The sequence below is a fragment of the Coffea eugenioides genome, chromosome 9 (genome assembly GCF_003713205.1).
Source record: "Coffea eugenioides isolate CCC68of chromosome 9, Ceug_1.0, whole genome shotgun sequence".
In the NCBI taxonomy this organism is placed as follows: domain Eukaryota; kingdom Viridiplantae; phylum Streptophyta; class Magnoliopsida; order Gentianales; family Rubiaceae; genus Coffea; species Coffea eugenioides.
The window spans coordinates 41716700-41736737 of record NC_040043.1 but is presented as its reverse complement, the minus strand read 5'-3'; the positions used below and the strand labels follow the sequence as shown (position 1 = coordinate 41736737).

Genomic DNA, 20038 nt, shown 5'->3' with positions numbered 1-20038 from the left:
TATGAACAAAATTTATAAGCTAGTCAACTAATGAAGAGATGACCACTCTATAATCACTTAAGCAACTAGATAGATGACTTTATTGTTTTTTCTAGCTAGGTACTAGTTGATTTTGAGGATATGTATTTGTGTCATGTTTAATGCAGTTATTGTCAATAGTGCTGTTAGAATGAAATTACCTTTCTTTTTCAGAAAAGTAGATGAGTTAATTACCTTGTACCCAAAGAGAAAAGGAAAAAAAATAAAATAAAAAGAGTTATTGTCCTCTTCCCATAAGAAAATATAAAACCATTAATTATTATGTTGCAAACCAAGCTAGTTAATAAATATCACGCAAAGGATGGAATAATAATAATATAATAATAAAAAATTTCTTTTCCCCTCCACTGTAGTAGCATTGCCCATTTCCAAAAATTTCCTCAATCCGGATTCCAGACTCCCAACTCAAAAGTTCCAAACCACAAAAACGCAAAGCTGATCCTTTCTGACAATCGTACTGCTACCGTCTTCCTCCGGACGCTGTAACCACGGTCAAAACTGATTTCAAAAACATGCCCTCAAAACGCCCAACTCTCTTTTTCTTGCTCTTCCCTTTCCTCCTGTCCATCTCTCGATCGTTCCCAACTCCGGTCAATTCTTCTCGAACTCTGTCACTTCACAAGTCAAAGCTCCACTTCGATGATCAATCCCTCACTTTGCTCTGGCCCTTGCCGGCTCAATACACTTTCGGCAATCAAACCCTCACCGTCGATCCCAATCTCTCGCTTGTGCTTAGCGGCAATGGCGGCGCTTCTGGTATCGTTAAAGAAGCTGTTCAGAGATATAAAGATCTCATCTTTAAGCATTCTTCCAAAGTACCCAGCACTTCTGGAGTTGTCTATGATATTCAGAAGCTTAGCATTATTGTTCAGTCCGACAATGAAGAGGTAATTTGGGGTCTTTTTGTTTTTCTTATATATTCAATTCTTTTTTGTTTTTCATTTTTTGGGGGTTTAATTGGCTTATGTTTGGTTGGTTACTTGATTCTCTCTCTCTTTTTTTTCTGGGTTTTTTCTTTCGTTTATTTTTTGACAGCTGCAACTTGGAGTAGATGAGAGCTATTCGTTGTTGGTGGGAAAGAATGACGAACATTCGATTATCGGGGAAGCCACCATTGAGGTAAATTTCCAACCCGAGCTCCTATATGAATTTGATTTCATCTTTTTCGAGGCTAGGTACACAAAACGTTTCCCTACGACCGGTTATGAGTTTATGGATCCCTATATTAGCTACACTTGCTTAAGTTTGTTTAATTGTCTTCCTCATTTCCTTATTCCCTTACATCTTCAGTATTGGTTGTGTTTGTTCCCCTGCAGGCTAATTCTGTGTATGGCGCACTACGTGGGTTGGAGGTACGCACCATGCAACAAAATTATAGAAACTAATTAGTATTCATACTAGATTATGGTTAAATGTGCTTATATGTAAAGTACTTGTGGCTATAAAATGAGATGCTGATGTACTGCCATTTCTTTGATTGAGTAGAAAGAAAATCAGAGATTGAAAATCTGTAGAAACAGGAAGAGCCCATATCTTGAGAGAATTGTCTCCTGCTGAATCTCACTTTTACTAGTGTATATTTTTGTTTGAGTCCAAGCGTAAGGTTCTCTTACTAAGATTTGAGTAAACTGATGTTTGGCTGTTAATCTATACTACTGTCCACAACAAGATATGCTTGCCAATGGGAGCTTCAGATCTCAGATGTAAGTTCATATGCTTACTCGTTTCCCATTTGATTTCTCTCTTCCAGACATTGAGCCAACTGTGTGTATTTGATTATGGAGCTAAAACTGTGCTAGTGTCCAAAGCACCATGGTTCATTCAAGACAAGCCAAGGTTCGAGTATCGTGGGCTTTCGCTTGGTATGTTCTAGTAAATGTTGACTGAAATTCATGCTTAAATGGAATTCTAGACTATTCTGCTCTTTACAGCTATTTTATGTACTCTTCTGCAGATACTTCAAGACACTATTATCCCATTGATGTTATCAAGCAAGTCATTGAATCAATGTCCTATGCTAAACTTGTAAGACATATTAAGAGCTACTTACTTTGCAGCTATTACTTTGTAGAGGACAATTATTTGGAGTGCTTGCTCAAAACTTTTGATTCTCTTCTAAACAACCTGCAAAAGAATTTGAAATTTTCGTTGCATTCATTAGAATGTCCTTCACTGGCACATCATAGATGAAGAGTCCTTTCCTCTGGAAGTGCCTAGATACCCAAAGTTGTGGAAAGGGGCATATTCCAAATGGGAACGCTATACGGTTGAGGATGCCCAAGAAATTGTTAGGTATATTTTCTTTTATTTTTATTGAAATTCTTTTGTGAATTTAACTAATAAGTATTTAATCTTAATAAGAAGTTTATGCTCGATAACTTTGTGATACTAGACTCAATTAGCAAAAAAGAAAAAGAAAAAGGAATTTAGCGACTCAGTTGTGGCAGGAAGAATCTTTCCCATCATTTCTTTTGTTGAAAAATTGAGTTGTTACTAGAGTACATTAATGAAAATAATTTTTGGTGGACAGTTGTGTTTGAAAAGGTAGAACTCAAAAGTAAAAATGGTGGTTGGGCAAGTGCAAGGAACTAATATGGAACAAATGGTCTGGTTTTTAATTAAGTCAGCCAGTTGTGTCTGGAGACTGGCAGTCACACCCTATTTTAGCTTCAAATTCTGTGCGAAAATGCTTAGCCTTCCAATAATGGGTAAATCATAGTCATCTTCCCTGTGATACTACCCCTTGTTAGCTTATGTTGCTAACACTCAAGAAGCTTTACAAAATATACTAATTATTTATTGAGAATGGCTTAACTTTCCTATAAATTTGCCTGGCTAATTTGGAAGTATAACAAAAGTTTGTGATGGCACCAGTTCTGTTAAAAATAAGGAAAGTTTTTATAACATAATCTGAAATCTGAGGAGACATTACTGGAAAATCAAATAATTGTGTGTAGGTTTTTGTTATTATAACAAAACTGAGACTCTCAGTACAGTTGATTGTAGTTCTCCTTAGATGATAATAACTCCATATGCTGATAAGCTGAACATAAACAAAACTAGAGCTTTTATTGGGGACTGTTTTGAAGAATTTCAGAAATGGAATAAGGGTTTTTACCGTATCTTCTTGTCATATCAGAAGTTTAGGACTCTTATAAAGTCAAGAATGTGGAACAATGACAGATTCGTTTTGGGGACCATCTCATCATTTTTGTGTTATTTTTATAGGTTAACTCTGAAGAGGAGGAACAAATCCTTCACCTCCCAATAGAGGCATATAGTTTAACTTGTTTCATTGTGCTTCTTATAGAATTAGTTCTCCTATTTCTCATTTTAATGACTTATGAAACTACTGGAACTAATTTTAGTGCCTCATATGTAATTTCCTCAATTCTGAATCTAATGGTGTTCTTTTGGTCAACTCTTCTCGTCTCATTTATTCGGTCCAATATGAAGCTATGCGAAAATGAGAGGTATGTCATCCCCTGAGCAGTTGTTAAAAGTTCTCAATAAGAACATCTTCCTTCCTTTAATTTAGTAAAATTCTAATAACTTTATTCTTAGTTAAATAATATGCGATTTATAATTTGGGTAATGTTCTGATTAGAATTATTAACTGAAGGCAGGTATCAATGTCATGGCAGAAGTTGACGTCCCTGGTCATGCAGAGTCATGGTAAGTGCATTGATGTTATGTTTCCTTGTATAAAAACTAAAATTTATGCATCTGAGAATATTTGTTTATTTACAAAAGTGCTGAATTCTTAATAGAGATGGCAAATTACAAGGTTATGTATTTTCTGCATGAGTGTGAATATGGGGACAAAAAGTATTTCTACATGCAGTCCCGGGTGTCCTAATATTAATACCAAAACCTAGATAGTTAAATACCTTATGATGCTGTTGAAGAATAATATAAGTTGTGTATATTCCTGAAAGCAAACATTAAGTTCTGCACAAAAGGCCACTTAAAGAAGAACATCAATGTGTTTGCCCATGAGCACAACTTTGGGGATTGAACCATCTGAGCAACATGCAAATTCATGGAAGAATAGAGGGTGAGGTGGGAATATTTATACTTTTTTAAAACATATTTTCTATCACAAGTTTTTCACATTTTCTTTCTTCTGTTTCAAAAGCGAGAAAATCATATGTTGCATTCTAGTGGCTATTCTTACTCCCCATTATCATTGCATTTAGCAGAATCTTATACCTAGGGTAAAGTGCTTACGAGCCTTGTGATCTTATGAAGGTTGTTGAGGATCATTAACCAATATATCTTGTTTTGACAATGAACCTGCTATATCGCTTGAAGCTTACGTTTTCTTTTCCTGGATTCTTTGTAGGGGTAAAGGTTATCCTGATCTCTGGCCTTCGCCCTCTTGCACAGAGCCCCTGGACATTTCTAAAAACTTTACCTTTGATGTGATTTCTGGCATCCTTGCAGGTTAGTACAAGCATTGGCAAAATGGAACTTGATTTAGCATGCAAACCATGAGCTTACTGCTTTGTTTTCTTTGTTGAAACCTCGGCTAATGTGTTTTTTCACTTAGTGGTTTGTATGTTGTTTTGCTCATCGTTTAGCCTCTATTGAGTAGTACTCAAATCACCTGAAGTCCATACTCTATGTTACAAGAACTACAATTAGTCATGTTTCACAGTGTGACTGTAAATTTTCATGGTGTTATCTGGTGCTTCCTTGTAAACTTGACCAGTTATTGCTTCTACATCCTTAGCGTTTGGATGGTTGAAGTTTACTTTAGTTTGCTACAGCCGCTCACTGTTGCTTATGTGCTTTAGTTCAATAAGGGAATGCAGCCTCCCCCCCCCCCCCCAAAAAAAAAAAAAAAAACCAAACCAAATTGAATAGTATTTTTTTTTCAATTAATCAGTAGTTGCACATAGCCCATTGAATTTCTCCAACTACTTTGTTGGAAAGTTTCAGGGAAAAAAAAAACTGCATGGCATATCAATGGTTCATTTCACACCATGACAAACCTTAAAATGCTGGTATTATTCTGCCCGTTAGATCTCTTTGACTGTTGCCAAATGTGTGTCCTTCCTGGTTCTTGTCAGATGTGCTTGCTTCCTTGTATGTAACTAGGCTGGATGATTTTTCTGTAAAATGCAGTTTTCCTGCTGCTTGTCAATCAATATTGACATTTCATTTTCTCATTTTGCAGGCATGAGGGAAATCTTTCCATTCAAGTTCTTCCACTTAGGTGGTGATGAGGTAAATACAGGTTAGTATATTTGTGCAATTTCTTTATTTGTGCAATTTCTTTAAACCTTCTCTTGTGTAATGCCTTTTCACCCTTATGCTCGTTATCTGTTTAATTTTACCCATTGCAGTCCATATCTACTTTCAAACTAGAATGAAACAAACTGACAATGCTAAAGATTTAGGTGTCCTATTTGCCTTTGTGCTTTGTTATCTTTTGAGTTCCATTTATTGCATTCTGTATCTACGTTCAAGCTGGATTGGAACAAACTGATAAAAATAAGTGTCCTTTCCAAGATGTCATGAAGAGGGAAAGGGTATCAATTGTTTTATTAAGGGAAAAAACTTCAAAGTTCAACTTCTTAGAAAATTATCCCTCAGGTCAGTCCTTGTCAAGTCAAGAACTTTCACCCTTTGTTAAGAAAATGATGGTCCAGGATATAGACACCTTTCTCCTTGATCGGTATATTAATATGATTCCTTGTAAAGCTTGCATATGTAAGAGGTCGTATCTATCTGTTACTTTAGCAAGCAGGGAAATTTTAACACTTTTAACAATACTTTTCTTACTGAAGTAAATGTGCAGGGAGTATGTGTACTTCAGTATTCTTTTGAAATCATCTAATTAGCAAGAGTAGAAATAGGAATTTTCTAAGGTAGAAATGTAACGTGTGCTAGCTGAGAAAGTTTAAAATGTTATAGCATGTAAGCCTTCAGTATGAATGCTTAAACAGAGGGCCAAGATAAATTGAATCAGAGGTTGCTAATTCTACATCTGTCAAAGGAATATGGAGTAATAGTATATCCTCCAATGCTCTTTATCCTCAGGAAAAAAAATCATAGAAGAGAAATACACATGAAGTTTACCTTTCTATTACCAACGAAGATAGATGTCTTTTATTATTCTTTAACAGTATTTCTTAATTTAGCATGTTGCCTCTTGAACTTACAGTATTTCTTAATTTAGCATGTTGTCTTCAGTTCAAGATATGGTTTAGCACATATCCTTCATTTAGCACCAATAAGATAGAGACAAGAAACAAGAAGAAAAAGTAAGACTGATTATTCATATTGAAGTGAATTTTGCCATAAGCTCTGGTCTATGAGGGATCACTTATTGCTGTACAAAGTTGGAAAGCGATCCCATCTCCAACTCTTACAGTGGTTCCATGATCACATTAACCTTGTGCTGATTTGTGAAATTTGTGACTCCTTATCCTTGAATATCTATTCTTTCTAAAATGGTCCAGTCCTTTTGCAGATTGTTGGAAATCTACTCCACATGTGAAGCAATGGTAATTCAATGTCTCTCTCCAATTTATAGAGCTTAACTAGTCATATTGCTGCATATATATGAGCATCGGTTTTACTTATCAAGCACTTCATCTTTTAGGAATGATGTACGAATAAATCATTAGCTTTTGGGCATTCTTGGATTGTTATGGTTGTGATAATATGACTTTGAATTTTCTTTCAAGAATTCATATATTTTTCAGAATTTTAATTTATTAAGAAGTTACTTCTTAGCCAAACTGGGGGTGAATCAATTCAATTTTATGTTTCTCTCTGGTGCTTGTACTAAATTTATGAAGGTGTGCTAAAGATATGATAGTTGAGGATGATAAATCAAGCTTTTGCAAGAAATTTGCTGGTTTCATAAATTCTCACCCTTGCAAGAAACTTGCTGCTTTTATTGTATATTGGTTTATAAAAAATTATCTGTTTTCTGACACCCGTATCCTGCTGTTTCTAGCAAGTTCATCATGTTCATAGTAGGGTTGGTTTCCTTTTGAAAATGTATGACTTCTGGCTTGCTGAAGCAGTGCTCAACGTATTAGTGTCCTTTTCATAAAAGTGTTCCATCAACAGATCTTTTGTAGGAAGGGGAATCACATCATGATTTCAGGATAGTGTTCATTTCCTACTCTTATGTTTTCTCTGTCTGCACTACCCAAACTTTCTTCATTTGTCCTTTTTTCTTTTCTTTTCTTTTTTTTTTTGTGGGGCAAGGGATTCAAACATCCTAGTTTAATCTTTCTTTACATTACTGCTAGTTAATCATGTGAGCAAGCAAGTCTCCTAGAATTTGGGAGTCAATCAAAATTTTGATATATTTTATGTTTATTTGCTGCATACAGGCTGCAAGATCATAATATGACTGTTAAAGATGGATATCAATATTTTGTGCTCAAAGCTCAAGAAATAGCCTTGTCACTTAATTGGACCCCTGTCAACTGGTATGTTGCAAATTTCAATTGTGTGCGTCTCTCAGAACATCCTCCATTCCTGGAGCCTATAACACTTAGTAGACAAAAACCGTTTAGTTGGAAGCCAATGTCCATAAAGAGCATGTTCTTTCATGAGTAGTTTACTTGTGCTTCTTCTCATCCTTACACTTCTATCTAATCCGAGCAATGGGTGTATGAAATGGTCGTTCTAGGGAGGAGACCTTCAACACATTTCCATCTAAACTCAACCCTCAAACTGTGGTGCATAACTGGTAAGGATCACATTTAATGTACTTCTACAGATAAATAGTGTCATTTTATGGTTACTTTTAAGAAACAGTCAGTTATCTGATGTAGGTTGGGTCCTGGTGTATGCCCAAAGGCTGTTGCAAAGGGTTTTAGATGCATTTTTAGCAATCAAGGTGTCTGGTACCTAGACCACTTAGACGTGCCATGGAATGAGACCTACTATGCTGAGCCACTGGAAGGAATAAAAGATGCCTCTGAACAAAGACTTGTGCTTGGAGGAGAAGTATGCATGTGGAGTGAAACAGCTGATACCTCTGATGTTCAACAAACAATATGGCCTCGAGCTGCAGCAGCAGCAGGTTTGCATTTCACAAAATTAGTTTCATATGATTGGGCTTCATGACCCATTTACGGTTGTCAGGATATATTTTAAGATCCCAAACCTTTTTGCAGTGTGATTGGCTTTATGAAGTCTTTTATTTTTATTTTTTGCTTGGAAGGTGCTTGAGAATCAAATGGGACAATTTCAAGTTTTTAACAGTTTCTGGACTTCACCATGATAGCGCATATTTCTATCCTTGTTCTTGCTTGTTAGCTTTTTAAAAATGTTTTTTTTTGGATAATGTAAAGTAGATATAAGGTATGGAGGATGAAAACAAAAAGTTTTTCTTGAGATAGTACATTAAATTTGTTGAGTTGGATTCCCGGCAGTTGGTCAGGTCATGATTTTCAAATGATTATCAAGCGGTGAGATTTTCATTGCTTATTTCCACTCATAGTTTCTTCCAAGAGTAGGACGTCTTGAGCTACTGTTGGTTTGTGCTTGTCATATGCCTATTCTTGTTGGGAGTACTACCATATAGTATTTTATTTACTCTTCCGTCTGGATGTCTTTCCAGTGCTTTGCGTGCTAATACACTATAGTTCCAAGGCCTCTTTCTCTTCATCCTTTATAAATGTTTTATACTAGGCATTCCATTCCTGAAATTTTTCCTTTTTGTATCGTAAAATTAATCTCTCTCTCTCTCTCTCTCTCTCTCTCTCTCAGAGCGCTTGTGGAGTGACAGGGAGGCAACATCTGCACCAGATACTAAGTCAAGTGCATTGAATAGATTGGAATACTTCCGCTGCCTCTTGAATAGGCGCGGAGTTGCAGCTGCTCCAGTTAGAAACCAATACGCTCGAAGACCTCCAATTGGTGCCGGATCATGCTATGACCAGTAATTCTTTGTACTTTCTTACTATAATTTAACAGCACCCGCTCATGGGGTGCTCCATCATTGTATCAAGCTCTTCAGAAGTCCATGCCATTAGTCGGTCCAGCGTACTGGTTACATTCCATCGGCTTCTGGTTTCTATTGAAACCCAAATTTATACTAGATCTGTGAACATCTTCATGCATTGTAAATCATGTTCTCCATGTATCCAACGTATAGTTGTGTCTCTGTTCATTCTGGGCTAAATTGGATTTCGCATTCTCAACTAAGGAAAAACGAAATGGATGGAAAATGGCATCTAGTCAAGAGGCTTATGCAGTTCACTGTAGTTTTGACAGCATTTACAGGCACTGTCTAAGTTTAGCTATATGTCTGTTCTTTCTGGAAAACAATCGGATTCACATTTTCAACTAAGAGAAACCAAAGCGATGGAAAATGCCACTTGTTAGAGACTTATCTTACTCCGTTCACTTTCAAGTTTTATCATCACTCAAATGTTGAATTGTCAAGAAAGTGTGGAGAATGATGATCAAGAAAATAAGTGAAGAGAAGCTTGACTGGGGTCTATCTCTTCCGGATTGAGCCATGGTCCTGTCAAAGTTATCTTAAAGGGTCGTCGTCACATTATTAGCATGCTTATCCAGTGGAAGCGGTCAATTTAAGCACTTGAATTTGACTTTAGTTCTTGCTTGACTTCAATTTTTTTTTCATACACATTCCATTATGGTTTTCTTGCTGATTCCTCAAGTAAGCCAATTTTGGATGGTCTTCTATCTTCAATCAATTTCAGGAAAACTAGGTGCAGAATAGGATGATGTCTATGATTTTAGATAGTTAGGCAAACCATGTAAAAAAAAAAAGCAGAAAAGAAGGGAGATTACAAAATGCTGATCATTAATCATTTTGAGCATTTGGTCACATCTTGCATTCAGCTTTTAATCCTACAGCATTTTCCTTCAAATTACTGGTACAAGTCTCCAGTCATTGCGAGCTTTGTTTAGTTAGTCTGAGGATTTAGGGCTAAAAATCACATGAAGCTTTTGGTTTGGGTATCTACTTTTGAAAAGATGAAATCATTTCCTTTCTTTGGTGGCTTGTAGGAGTACTTGAGACAAAATGCAGTGCTTTAGTTCGTTAAAGTTGGGAGTTGAGACAAGACCCTGCCTTGGTTCTTAAAAGTAAAAAGTGGGCATGCTAATTTCTTTTTTGTTGTTATATAAAAAAAAAAATTGCCTGAATTAAAATTTCGGTCCCCCTGCTGCAGTTTTACTGCCTAGCATAAACTGACCAGATGATAATGGTTAGGAATGGATTTTACTTTTCTGGGTTAAGTGGATGAGAACAAATTATTGTTAGCTTAGTGATGATGTATTGGCTGTGCTACTGAAACGCTAAGCTGATGTTTGCATTGTCAACTTTTTTGAAAATATTTCCTCATATATTTTTTAATTATCTTTTTATCTCGTATATAGATTTTGAGTGGGTTTTTAATACACTGTTAGTGTATTATAATATGTCATATAATATAAATTCAAATGTGAAATTCAAATCATGTATATGTGACATACATCTATAACTATCAGTTTAAAAAAAATTACTACATTGTCAGTCCATTAAAAGCTAATCCATATTTTCTTACAATAACTTCAAAAAAAAAAAAAGAATAGCATAATAGAGTGGTAGTATTGATTTTACCTCAGCCATATATTTGGAACAGAGCAGGTTCAAATGGTAAATAGGATAAAACATCTTAGAAGATGGATGTTACATCAAACAAATGTATCCTTCATATCTAACCAATATTATAATGGGATTAAATACGAGTAATTATGATTATCGTTAGTAGTCAAGAAATTCTTTGACCTTGCTTGCCTTGGTCCCTCGTCTAGATTTTTCTCATTCAGATAAAAAAAAGAGTTCTACTTTTACCTCCCTGATATGATATTAGTTATGGATGGAGAAAAGCACATCAATCAATTGCATCGTTTTAACCGTACACTTGGTGCATCATCATGATTTATTTTCCTTTGTTCGCAACAAAATTCATTTTATTTCTTCACCCTTTCACCCTCAAAAATATTCATTTTGACGTCCAAATTTCTTGAAGTTGGAACTTCAAGAACAAGGGGAAGAACAAGGGGTCTTAACACCATGATAGGAATCCATACCTATACTAGATGTAGCAATTGTTTGTTACAAGTTTTTTAAAAACTTTAACTACAATAATTTTAAAAATTTTTTAAAAATTTTTAAATTATATATTTTAAAATATTAAAAAAAAGAAAATACACTTTAAAATTTTCTTAAAAAATTTTTATACAGTAAAATTTTAGATAAACTTTACAAAAAAACTCGCCTGCCAAACGGGATGTGGGCTAAGCTACTGCTGTTGGAGTCCTTTCTCATTAAAACCAAGGAAATATGGAAATGAGTTATACTTATTTATTATAATACTGAATGGAGTTCACAAGTGGGGAGTGAAAAGTGAAAATGCCAAGGTTGGAAAAGAAGCGCACTTTATTGAAAAAGGGACCATTCACATGACTTATGCGGTCTGCATTTTTTTCTACCCTACGAAGCGGGGAATAGATAGAGGAAGAATTTCGCGCCCAACGACATGAACAAAGTACTACTCTCTCACTAGCTGCTTAATTCTAATATTGATGATGAATACCAAAATGGTTGATAAAATTTAGTCCTATTTCTACTTTAGGAGATCAAAGACGTGGAATTTCGTAATAAACTGTAACCTTTTTAATGATTTTTAAGTACAAGCAAATGAGTTAAGTCATAAATAGTCTACACGCCATTTATTTAAGTTTTCCCTTGCACTTTCTTCCCTAATTATGAAATTCAAGGAATGCTCATCGGACGCTGGTTAATGCACAAAACAATTTACATCAAAATTTACTCGGTGAAGATACAAACTTGCATACATTATTGCATATGGATTCAGGACTCGTGCTAATTAATCGTGCGATATATACACTATCACGACGACGATGAACGTAAGTATTAACACAACAAATACAAATATTATTTTGCGAAATTACAACAAATTTTATCACACGTAAAAGCTCGTGTCCCACAAATAATCCCTTCAATCTAAGTCATCGTACCAATCACACAATTGCAAAAATCCATAGTCCATCTTTTATTGCATTCAAACACTTTTACTTAATTTAGTTTTCAGTTTTTTCTTTTAACTATAACACCTCTCTCAACGAGCACATTTTTAACTTATCACTATTCAATTCTTGTTCTACCTTTTGTTAGGGATAGATTATCATTTCTATTATGTGCTTCTTCTTCATTGCTGCCATTATTATTCATAGCGCTTATTGCCCTTTTGGCCACATCAATAAAATTATAAAAGCCTATTGCCATCCACCAAGGTTTAGCTTGGAGTATTTGTAACTTTTAATTGTAACGTCTATTGCCCCTTCTGGCCTTTGCCCTTAAAATCAGTTGGAACCAAAAAGAGGAAAGGAAAGAGAGAGAGAGAGAGAGAGAGAGAGAGAGGGGTAATTAAAAAGAAAAAAGAAAAAAGAAAAAAAGGCAGATTGAATGTGAGCATGAGAATCCTGGTTGAGCAAATAGCAGTTTATAAAAGTCAAGAAAAAATGTGACCGCTATATCACTCCCATCTTCTCTCTCTTGAACAATTTTTGTCTCTGTCTTCTCAATTCTTTCTTCTTCCACTCTCCTCAGTCCCACTGCTCCCTTGTTTTTCTCTACTCTTTTCCTCGCCTCCTCCTACGTTACTGCTATTACTCTGTGAGTTTCAATAAATCTCCCTCCCTCTGTCTCTTGTTCTTGTTATATATACTATATAGATGCCTATATGTATTTGCATATCTTATATCTATATGGATTTGTAATTGTATACATACCTAACCTGTATGTATAGGCGCTCTGGTTAAATACAAAGGTTGTGGCGCTATAAAAACCCCTAAAAAAATATAACTCGTGTGATTTATTTTCAGTTTTGTTTTGATTTGTTTACTTTTGAGATCTTAGTTTTCTTTAGATGATTTGTACCCTTTTCCCCTCCAGTTACTTTGTTATATAAAATCTCAGATTGATAATAATTTAGTTAGAGCATTTTCTGATAATCCTGGAATCTATAGTAGTAATTTGTTTGGTTAATTTTGTTTACAGGTGAAGTCCATGGGCCCAGATGCGGATAATTTTGCTCCGAGTTAAACTCATTCAGGGCTTTAGTTCTTACGCATTTTTGTTTCGGATTGAAGAGAAATTAGGGCTTAGGGATTTTGGTGTGGTATAGTGAATTCTGTTTTGGAGGTTGGAATGGTGGGGAAGGAGGATGCCCCATCGGGTGGTGAAGGAGGTGGTGGTTGTGAGGGTGGTTTGCAGCGGCCGTACCCAGTTGTGGGTGGCCGGAAATTGTTTTGGAGGTCCGCATCATGGTCCTCTTCGCGGACTACGTTGCCACCTCTTAACCCGTATAGTGAAAAGGATGGATTAGATCCACCTGAGAATGCTAACGGTAATGGGCAGGGTCGCAGAGTTTCTGGTCCTTTAACTCCGAGATCCCAGAATAGTTTTAAGAATAGGTCGTGTCTCCCCCCACTGCAGCCATTATCAATTGCTCGTCGGAGCTTAGATGACTGGCCAAAAGCTGGTTCTGATGATATTGGTGAGTGGCCGCTCCCTAGCACTCCTAGTGGTAGGGATGTGAATAACGGTGGAGAGAGGTTGAAGCTTGATTTATCTAATATACAGAGGAACTCAGATAGGAATGGTGGACTCGTTAAAAGAGAAAAGATAGCTTTCTTTGATAAGGAGTGTTCAAAGGTGGCTGACCATGTTTATCTCGGTGGGGATGCAGTTGCCAGGGATAGGGATATATTAAAGCAACACGGGATAACTCATATTCTTAATTGTGTGGGGTTTGTCTGTCCTGAGTATTTTAAGGCAGATTTTGTGTACCGGACTCTGTGGTTGCAAGACAGCCCAACTGAGGACATAACCAGCATACTTTATGATGTTTTTGACTACTTTGAAGATGTTAGGGAACAGGGTGGGAGGGTTTTTGTTCACTGTTGTCAAGGAGTCTCACGGTCAACATCATTGGTGATTGCTTATCTTATGTGGAGAGAGGGGCAAAGTTTTGATGATGCGTTTCAGTATGTGAAGGCTGCAAGAGGTATTGCTGATCCAAATATGGGTTTTGCTTGCCAGTTATTGCAGTGCCAAAAAAGAGTCCATGCTTTTCCTTTGAGCCCAAGTTCGTTAGTAAGGATGTATAGAATTGCTCCGCACTCACCCTATGATCCCTTGCATCTTGTTCCAAAGATGTTAAATGATCCTTCTCCATCCGCTTTGGATTCTAGAGGCGCATTCATTGTCCATATTCCTTCTGCGATGTATGTTTGGATTGGTAAGAAATGTGAAATGATAATGGAAAGAGATGCTAGAGGTGCTGTTTGCCAGATTGTTAGGTATGAGAAAGTGCAGGGCCCTGTAGTAATGATTAAGGAAGGTGAAGAACCTTCTTTCTTCTGGGATGCTTTTTCGAGCCTTCTGCCATTGATGGACAAATCAAGTAGCAATGTGGATGTAGTAGAGGCATCAATCAAGATTTGCCCTGGGAATAGAATAATTGATTCTTATAGTGTTGACTTTGAAATTTTTCAGAAAGCAATCATGGGTGGTTTTGTGCCACCATTTGCGTCTTCAGAAACTGAACAGGAAACTCATCTTCCAGCAAGAGAAAGTTCTTGGAGTGTACTGAGGCGTAAGTTTATCTCTGGCAATATGAAGGAATTTGTCTCAGGTGTTTCCATAGTTTATCCTGATTCCTTGTTCATTGTTGAAGAGCAATGCAGAGCTCAGCAGTCCCATTCTTCGGCAAGCTCCTTGTTATCATTGATGCCATCTTTGTCATCGTCATCATCATCGTCTGCATCTTCATCATCCCTGTCATCATTGTCCTCCTCGTCGTCATCATCTTCTTCTTCACCTCCCTATCTCTCTCCAGACTCCTCATCTGATGCAAGCATTAATTCGACAATTCAGTCAGATTCTCCGGACATGTCTCCTTCAGCTGCATCAGGTCCTGGTCTAACATCTTCACTGCTTTCTAATCTTTGTAATATGACACTTCTGTCGTCCAAAATATCTCCTCAGTCCATATCTAAAAGTTCAAAGTTCATTGATGTTAATTTTAGTTCCGAATCTTGTTTAAGATCTGCGTCGACACCATCCAAAAAATTTCCTCTTTCCATAGCTGAGCGCAGAGGCAGCTTGTCGAAAAGTCTTAAGCTGCAAATGTTGACTGATGATTCTCAAGGAAGAGAGATGCCTACAAATAGTCTTACCAATGAACAAGACACTGTAACAACAAAGCATGATGCTTGTTCTTTAAGTAAGTCCCTGGAGACACAGGATTCTTTAGATTCTGAGGAACAGGATGTCATGCATGATGAGTTGAAGCTTCAATCGCCTTTAGGTACTGTTGGTTCATGCCATGCAGATGCTGCCTTCAGAAAAAATTCTGACCTGCATATTGTAAATCATCATCTTGGGAAAGAGGAGTCAGCTATCTCAAATGGAACTCTAGAGAATGGTATGGCATCTTCTGGCTTTATTAAACCAATAGTGTACCGTTGGCCCAGTTTGGAGAAGGTTGTGACTTTTGGTTCTGATGACTTTGATTCCCAATCTGCATTTGTGGTCATCACTTCAAGTTCATGTCCTACTTTTGGCAAAACTGGGGCGGGGATTCTGTATTTCTGGGTTGGACGACTTTTCAACTGTAATTCATGGAATACTAAATTAGAGAGCAATCAAAAGTTTGGCGGTCTAGTGGAGTTTGACTGGAAGCAAGCCAGTTCAGATGTCATTTCTCGATTGGGTCTGCCGAATGATATTAAGATTGAGGTATGGGCACTGCTTACCATGATTTTCTTATTCCCTGCATTTTATCCATGTTCATGGTGGCATAATGCTGCATTTATAATTCAATAGAGTAGTGTTATGTGTAATTTGAGGATTACCAAATAGAGAATGTGAGGCGAAACCATATATAGTATGATTGTTTCTCTGGCCATTTGTAGTTATGCTGTGTTTATGATCTAATTGCACGAAGCACGGGAGCATTTATTCTGCCTTATGAACTAATTCCCTTAATCTATTCTTGCCACAGTAGTTGTGTTGTATTTCTAGACTTTTGAATTTCTTTTTTCTTTTGGCAAGTACCATCTCAACGCAAGTCTGCTGTAGTCTTGGGTTTTCTCCACCCTGTAAATAAATGCAAAGGTTGAGATTTATTGTTGATAATGTTTCTCCTACACCTTAAACCTTTCTTTGAAGCTTGCACGTGAACCTCTTTACTGCACCTACTTAAGGAGAGGTGGTATGAATTCTAATTTTTTGTGTTCTTGGTTTAATTGTTTCCATTCTGTGTTTAGATTTTATTGTGGTCGGCTGAAGTAAGATTAAATTTTCTGACATGGGGACTCCTGTAAAGAATTGATTATGGAGATTATTAGTTGGTGTATTTTACTCCAACAACTTATGTAATAATGTTAACACTATGTTGGGAGTGTGCTTTAAAACAGCATGAAATTGAGTATAGGGCACTTAAATTCAGGGTCAGTCTTAGGTCCTTTTATAGTTGCAAACTGATTTTCCAATGTGTTAATTTGTTCCATTTTGATTCATTTCATTAAATTGCTTGGCCAATTATCAAATTTAAGAGCCTGATTTGGCGTTTATGACATTGTGGATAGATTATCAAGGAAAAAAATGAACCTGCAGAGTTCCTGTCCTTGTTGAAGTTCCTGTCCTTCTTAAGAGCCTGAATTAAGGAGGCATTTCTTGTTGTTCATAGATGACTTCTCTTTGACACTTCTTCAGCTTCTACAATTTGCTCTGCAAGTTTGCAGTGGTGGTGAACTTCCCTAAGAATTGAAGGTACTTGATATTCTACAACCATTCTGTGATGCTTTATTGAGTGTGGTCTTTATAGTGAAAGTGTCCTTTGTTTTCTTTTCTTGCTCAGCATTGTATGAAACTACTTATAAATACACCTTAGTCTCCAAGCGTCAAAAAGTACTGACGTTGTAAGTTGTAGCTGAATAAAAATAAGATTTTAAGGTGATAGAAACGTCTGGTATAGTAGGGATCAAGCAATGTCCTTGATTGCACGTTTGTTTTATTTTATTTTCATAGAATTAGAAGGGTTTCCAGTTTTGAAAAGGAGATACTACATTAGCCCCACTTATTTTATAGAATTGACTTTCAATGGTGAAATGGACTTTCTGGCAATGAATATCACACATCACTTTTTTATTATGTGGAAAGAAATCCTGAATGATACTATAAATCCAGCTGAGAGTTACTATATTTGAAATTTAGAAAATACAAAGAACAATGCTCCTAATCTGACATAGGTACTGCAAACCTTTTTCTTTAATCAAGGTGTTGTTGAAGTTTATTCTACAACCCCCCCCCACAACAACAACAAAAAAAAAACGAAAAAGTTGTAGACGTTTGACATGTTGCTTTTGCACCTTCTGGGAAAAGTTATTATTTTTTGCCTCCAGATATATATCACAGAAGGTTTTGTAATCGTATAATGTCTTCGTTTCATGATCTAATATTGGGCTTGTTTTGCTTTTTCTTTCCCTTGAGGGTGATTTCCTGGATTACTAACTTGACCTGGTAGTTGACGTTTGATTTGAAACATCAAAGCAAAACCTGGAAGTTTCCTCTTAATGGCAATATGCCCAGCTCTGATAATTTTTGTAAAATGACTTGGAAAGTGGCCATATGCCAGCTTTGGTAGTTTGAGGGTGGTTCTATTTTTCTGACGCGTCCGTGTCTTTGATAATGGTGTTCCACGCTCACAGTTTATTCTGTAGTTTGTTTGAATTTAGGTTGAGCTTGTTTGAGTTATTTTCATCTACTTTTGCAGGATGCTGCAGTGTAAATGCTGAGGTGGTTCACCTGGTTGTACAGAGCTTGACACCTGATAAACTCTAGGCATTTTCTTGCTGACACAACCTTGTATATTGATTTAACTCAGAAACTGATTTTAGGATCCTCTAAAGGGAAGATAGCTAGAATAGATTTTCCTTCTGCAGCTGACCTCTGTACATCACCTTTTGGCTTTTGCTAACCGAAAGTCAGCAGCAAAAGCTTCTTAGAGACTTTGTATTCTTCTCTCCAGTCTATAGGATTTAATGATTACCTATCCCAAATGTCCATTATGTAATTGGAAATGGCCTATGTCTAACCATCTCTTTAATGCGTATTGAATAGTATTTGGTGACAAAAGCAAGGAAGAAAGCAGCAGCTTTGTTTCAGGTTTTCGTAGTTGTTCTGAAAACCGGAATGCTTGACTAAAATGCTGCGAGTACTTGATGAAGAAACGCAATTGATGCTGTTTGTTCTTCTAAAGTAGCCATCTTTCCATATATACGTCCTAACAATCTAGGGATAATTTCACAAACCTCCCCTGAGGTTTCTGACACTTGCACTGAGACCCCTCCAGGTTTTAAAAATTTCACCTAGCTCCCCTGGCAGAGTATTGGGGTCCATTGCTGACATGCAGAGCATTGAAATGACCAATTTGTCCTTAGAGTTTGGTTTAGATTTTGGCAGAAACATTAATTAAGAGAAGCATGCTTTGGGACTGCACATGCTTTCTATGTTTCCATCTTCTGTTCCCCTCAAAGTCCGCCGGCAGTTTAGTGAGCTTTTCAATACCAAAGAGGAAAATTTTAGTGACCCTCTCCATCCTGAGCTCTTGACATGAAGGCTGGCAATACATGTCTGCACTTTCAATTATGATAGAATACTTAATGTCGCTGAGAAACTTAGGCTCTCATTTAGTGCTTACGAAAAAATGGGAGAGAAATTTTTTTTTGCTAAAAAATATAAGAACTGAAAACCTGATTTATAGCTGCCAAGAAACTCGATTTCAATATCATGAGCATGATACTTATTTTCTCACAAGGGACTATATTCTGGACAAGTCTCTTTGAAAAGATGAACCACAGTGGATTCTAAATGTGGTGTATATATCGGTGATGTGGGAGTGATGGAGTTTTACAAAATATAAATTTCTGGTTTCATGAATATGGAGAAAAATGGGTGCCAGAATGTATGATGTTATGAGCACCACAATGGCCACTAAAGACAAACATCCAGGTTGAAACAATTTTGACAAATGATGCTATAATTATATGGCAAAGTGGATCAGCTTATGGAGCTTCTAGCATCTCATTAAAATAGGCAAGATTACTTTATGCTGTAACAGTGAAATGTTGCCATTGATCTTCTTGTGGATATCTCATGAAAGTTTTATCAATTCTCAACTATCCGAAAAATTTTGTGTACTAGAATTGGAGTTATAAATTGGATCAGGAAAATTTAGACAAAACTTTAACAGCCAATGCCCATGATTGATATTTGACAAGAAAAGAATTAATTCTTGCAATTTAGAACCAACCATCCAAAAAAAAAAAAAACAATTCCCATTGCAGAGAGCAGGCTCTGAGATTTGTACCTGTGGTTTAGCAAACCAAGTCATGGAGTTGAAAGTAGACAACCTCCTAAATAGATCATCACGGTCTGCAAGATGGAGCTTGTACTGAACCACTTGAACCTGATGACACCTGCATTTCCTCAGTTGGACTTAACCTCGATTTTGGACCAAGTAAGCCCAATGCAGAGAATACATTTGGCCGTTTCTTGCCTTTCAACCACCGAACTCCATCAGCATTACTGTTTTAACCAATATTGTCAAAAAAAAAAAAAAGAAATCATTGGCAACAAGTTTCACTCTCTCTGGTTGTAGCATTCCAATTCTTATTGACAAACACAAGCACACAAAAGAAATGCAAGATCAATTTCCTTGCTCGGAGCTATCCAATTCTTGTAGTTATACGCAAATACACACCAAGGGTGCAGCAAAAAAAATTTTTTTTTTTGAAATACATGCACGCACACAACAAACACACACAAAACACTCCCTTTAAAGGTACATTTTAGTATTTCAGGTAGAAACTTCTATTTTAACCACTCAAACACAGTATCATACTCTACAAACAA

General features: G+C 36.5%; 2 protein-coding genes across 2 annotated transcripts; both read left to right on the top strand.

The window, feature by feature from the left end:
- Positions 1-398: 398 nt before the first annotated feature.
- LOC113782994 (beta-hexosaminidase 1) lies at positions 399-9218 on the top strand. Its single transcript, XM_027328987.1, has 15 exons — positions 399-926; positions 1075-1158; positions 1356-1391; positions 1790-1901; positions 1994-2064; positions 2201-2331; positions 3496-3512; positions 3666-3714; positions 4385-4485; positions 5222-5281; positions 6521-6554; positions 7398-7496; positions 7700-7759; positions 7845-8095; positions 8785-9218. Exons 1-15 carry the CDS (start codon positions 552-554, stop codon positions 8958-8960), a joined length of 1656 nt encoding a protein of 551 aa, XP_027184788.1. The 5' UTR covers positions 399-551; the 3' UTR covers positions 8961-9218.
- Positions 9219-12606: 3388 nt separating this feature from the next.
- LOC113783321 (protein-tyrosine-phosphatase MKP1) lies at positions 12607-18236 on the top strand. The gene is made up of 4 exons (XM_027329420.1): positions 12607-12730; positions 13115-15859; positions 16711-16894; positions 17898-18236. The coding sequence occupies exons 2-3, from the start codon at positions 13265-13267 to the stop codon at positions 16780-16782; spliced, it is 2667 nt and encodes an 888-aa protein (XP_027185221.1). The 5' UTR covers positions 12607-12730; positions 13115-13264; the 3' UTR covers positions 16783-16894; positions 17898-18236.
- The last annotated feature ends 1802 nt before the right edge of the window (positions 18237-20038 follow it).

What these genes read in the sequence shown, in the direction of transcription:
- LOC113782994 (XM_027328987.1), top strand. Translation starts at nt 552, where the DNA reads ATGCCCTCAAAACGCCCAACTCTCTTTTTCTTGCTCTTCCCTTTCCTC. An exon ending in GCGCACTACGTGGGTTGGAG is followed by an intron (nt 1,392 to 1,789) that starts GTACGCACCATG and finishes TCTCTCTTCCAG; the next exon opens with ACATTGAGCCAACTGTGTGT. An exon ending in TCGAGCTGCAGCAGCAGCAG is followed by an intron (nt 8,096 to 8,784) that starts GTTTGCATTTCA and finishes TCTCTCTCTCAG; the next exon opens with AGCGCTTGTGGAGTGACAGG.
- LOC113783321 (XM_027329420.1), top strand. Translation starts at nt 13,265, where the DNA reads ATGGTGGGGAAGGAGGATGCCCCATCGGGTGGTGAAGGAGGTGGTGGT. An exon ending in CGAATGATATTAAGATTGAG is followed by an intron (nt 15,860 to 16,710) that starts GTATGGGCACTG and finishes CATTGTGGATAG; the next exon opens with ATTATCAAGGAAAAAAATGA.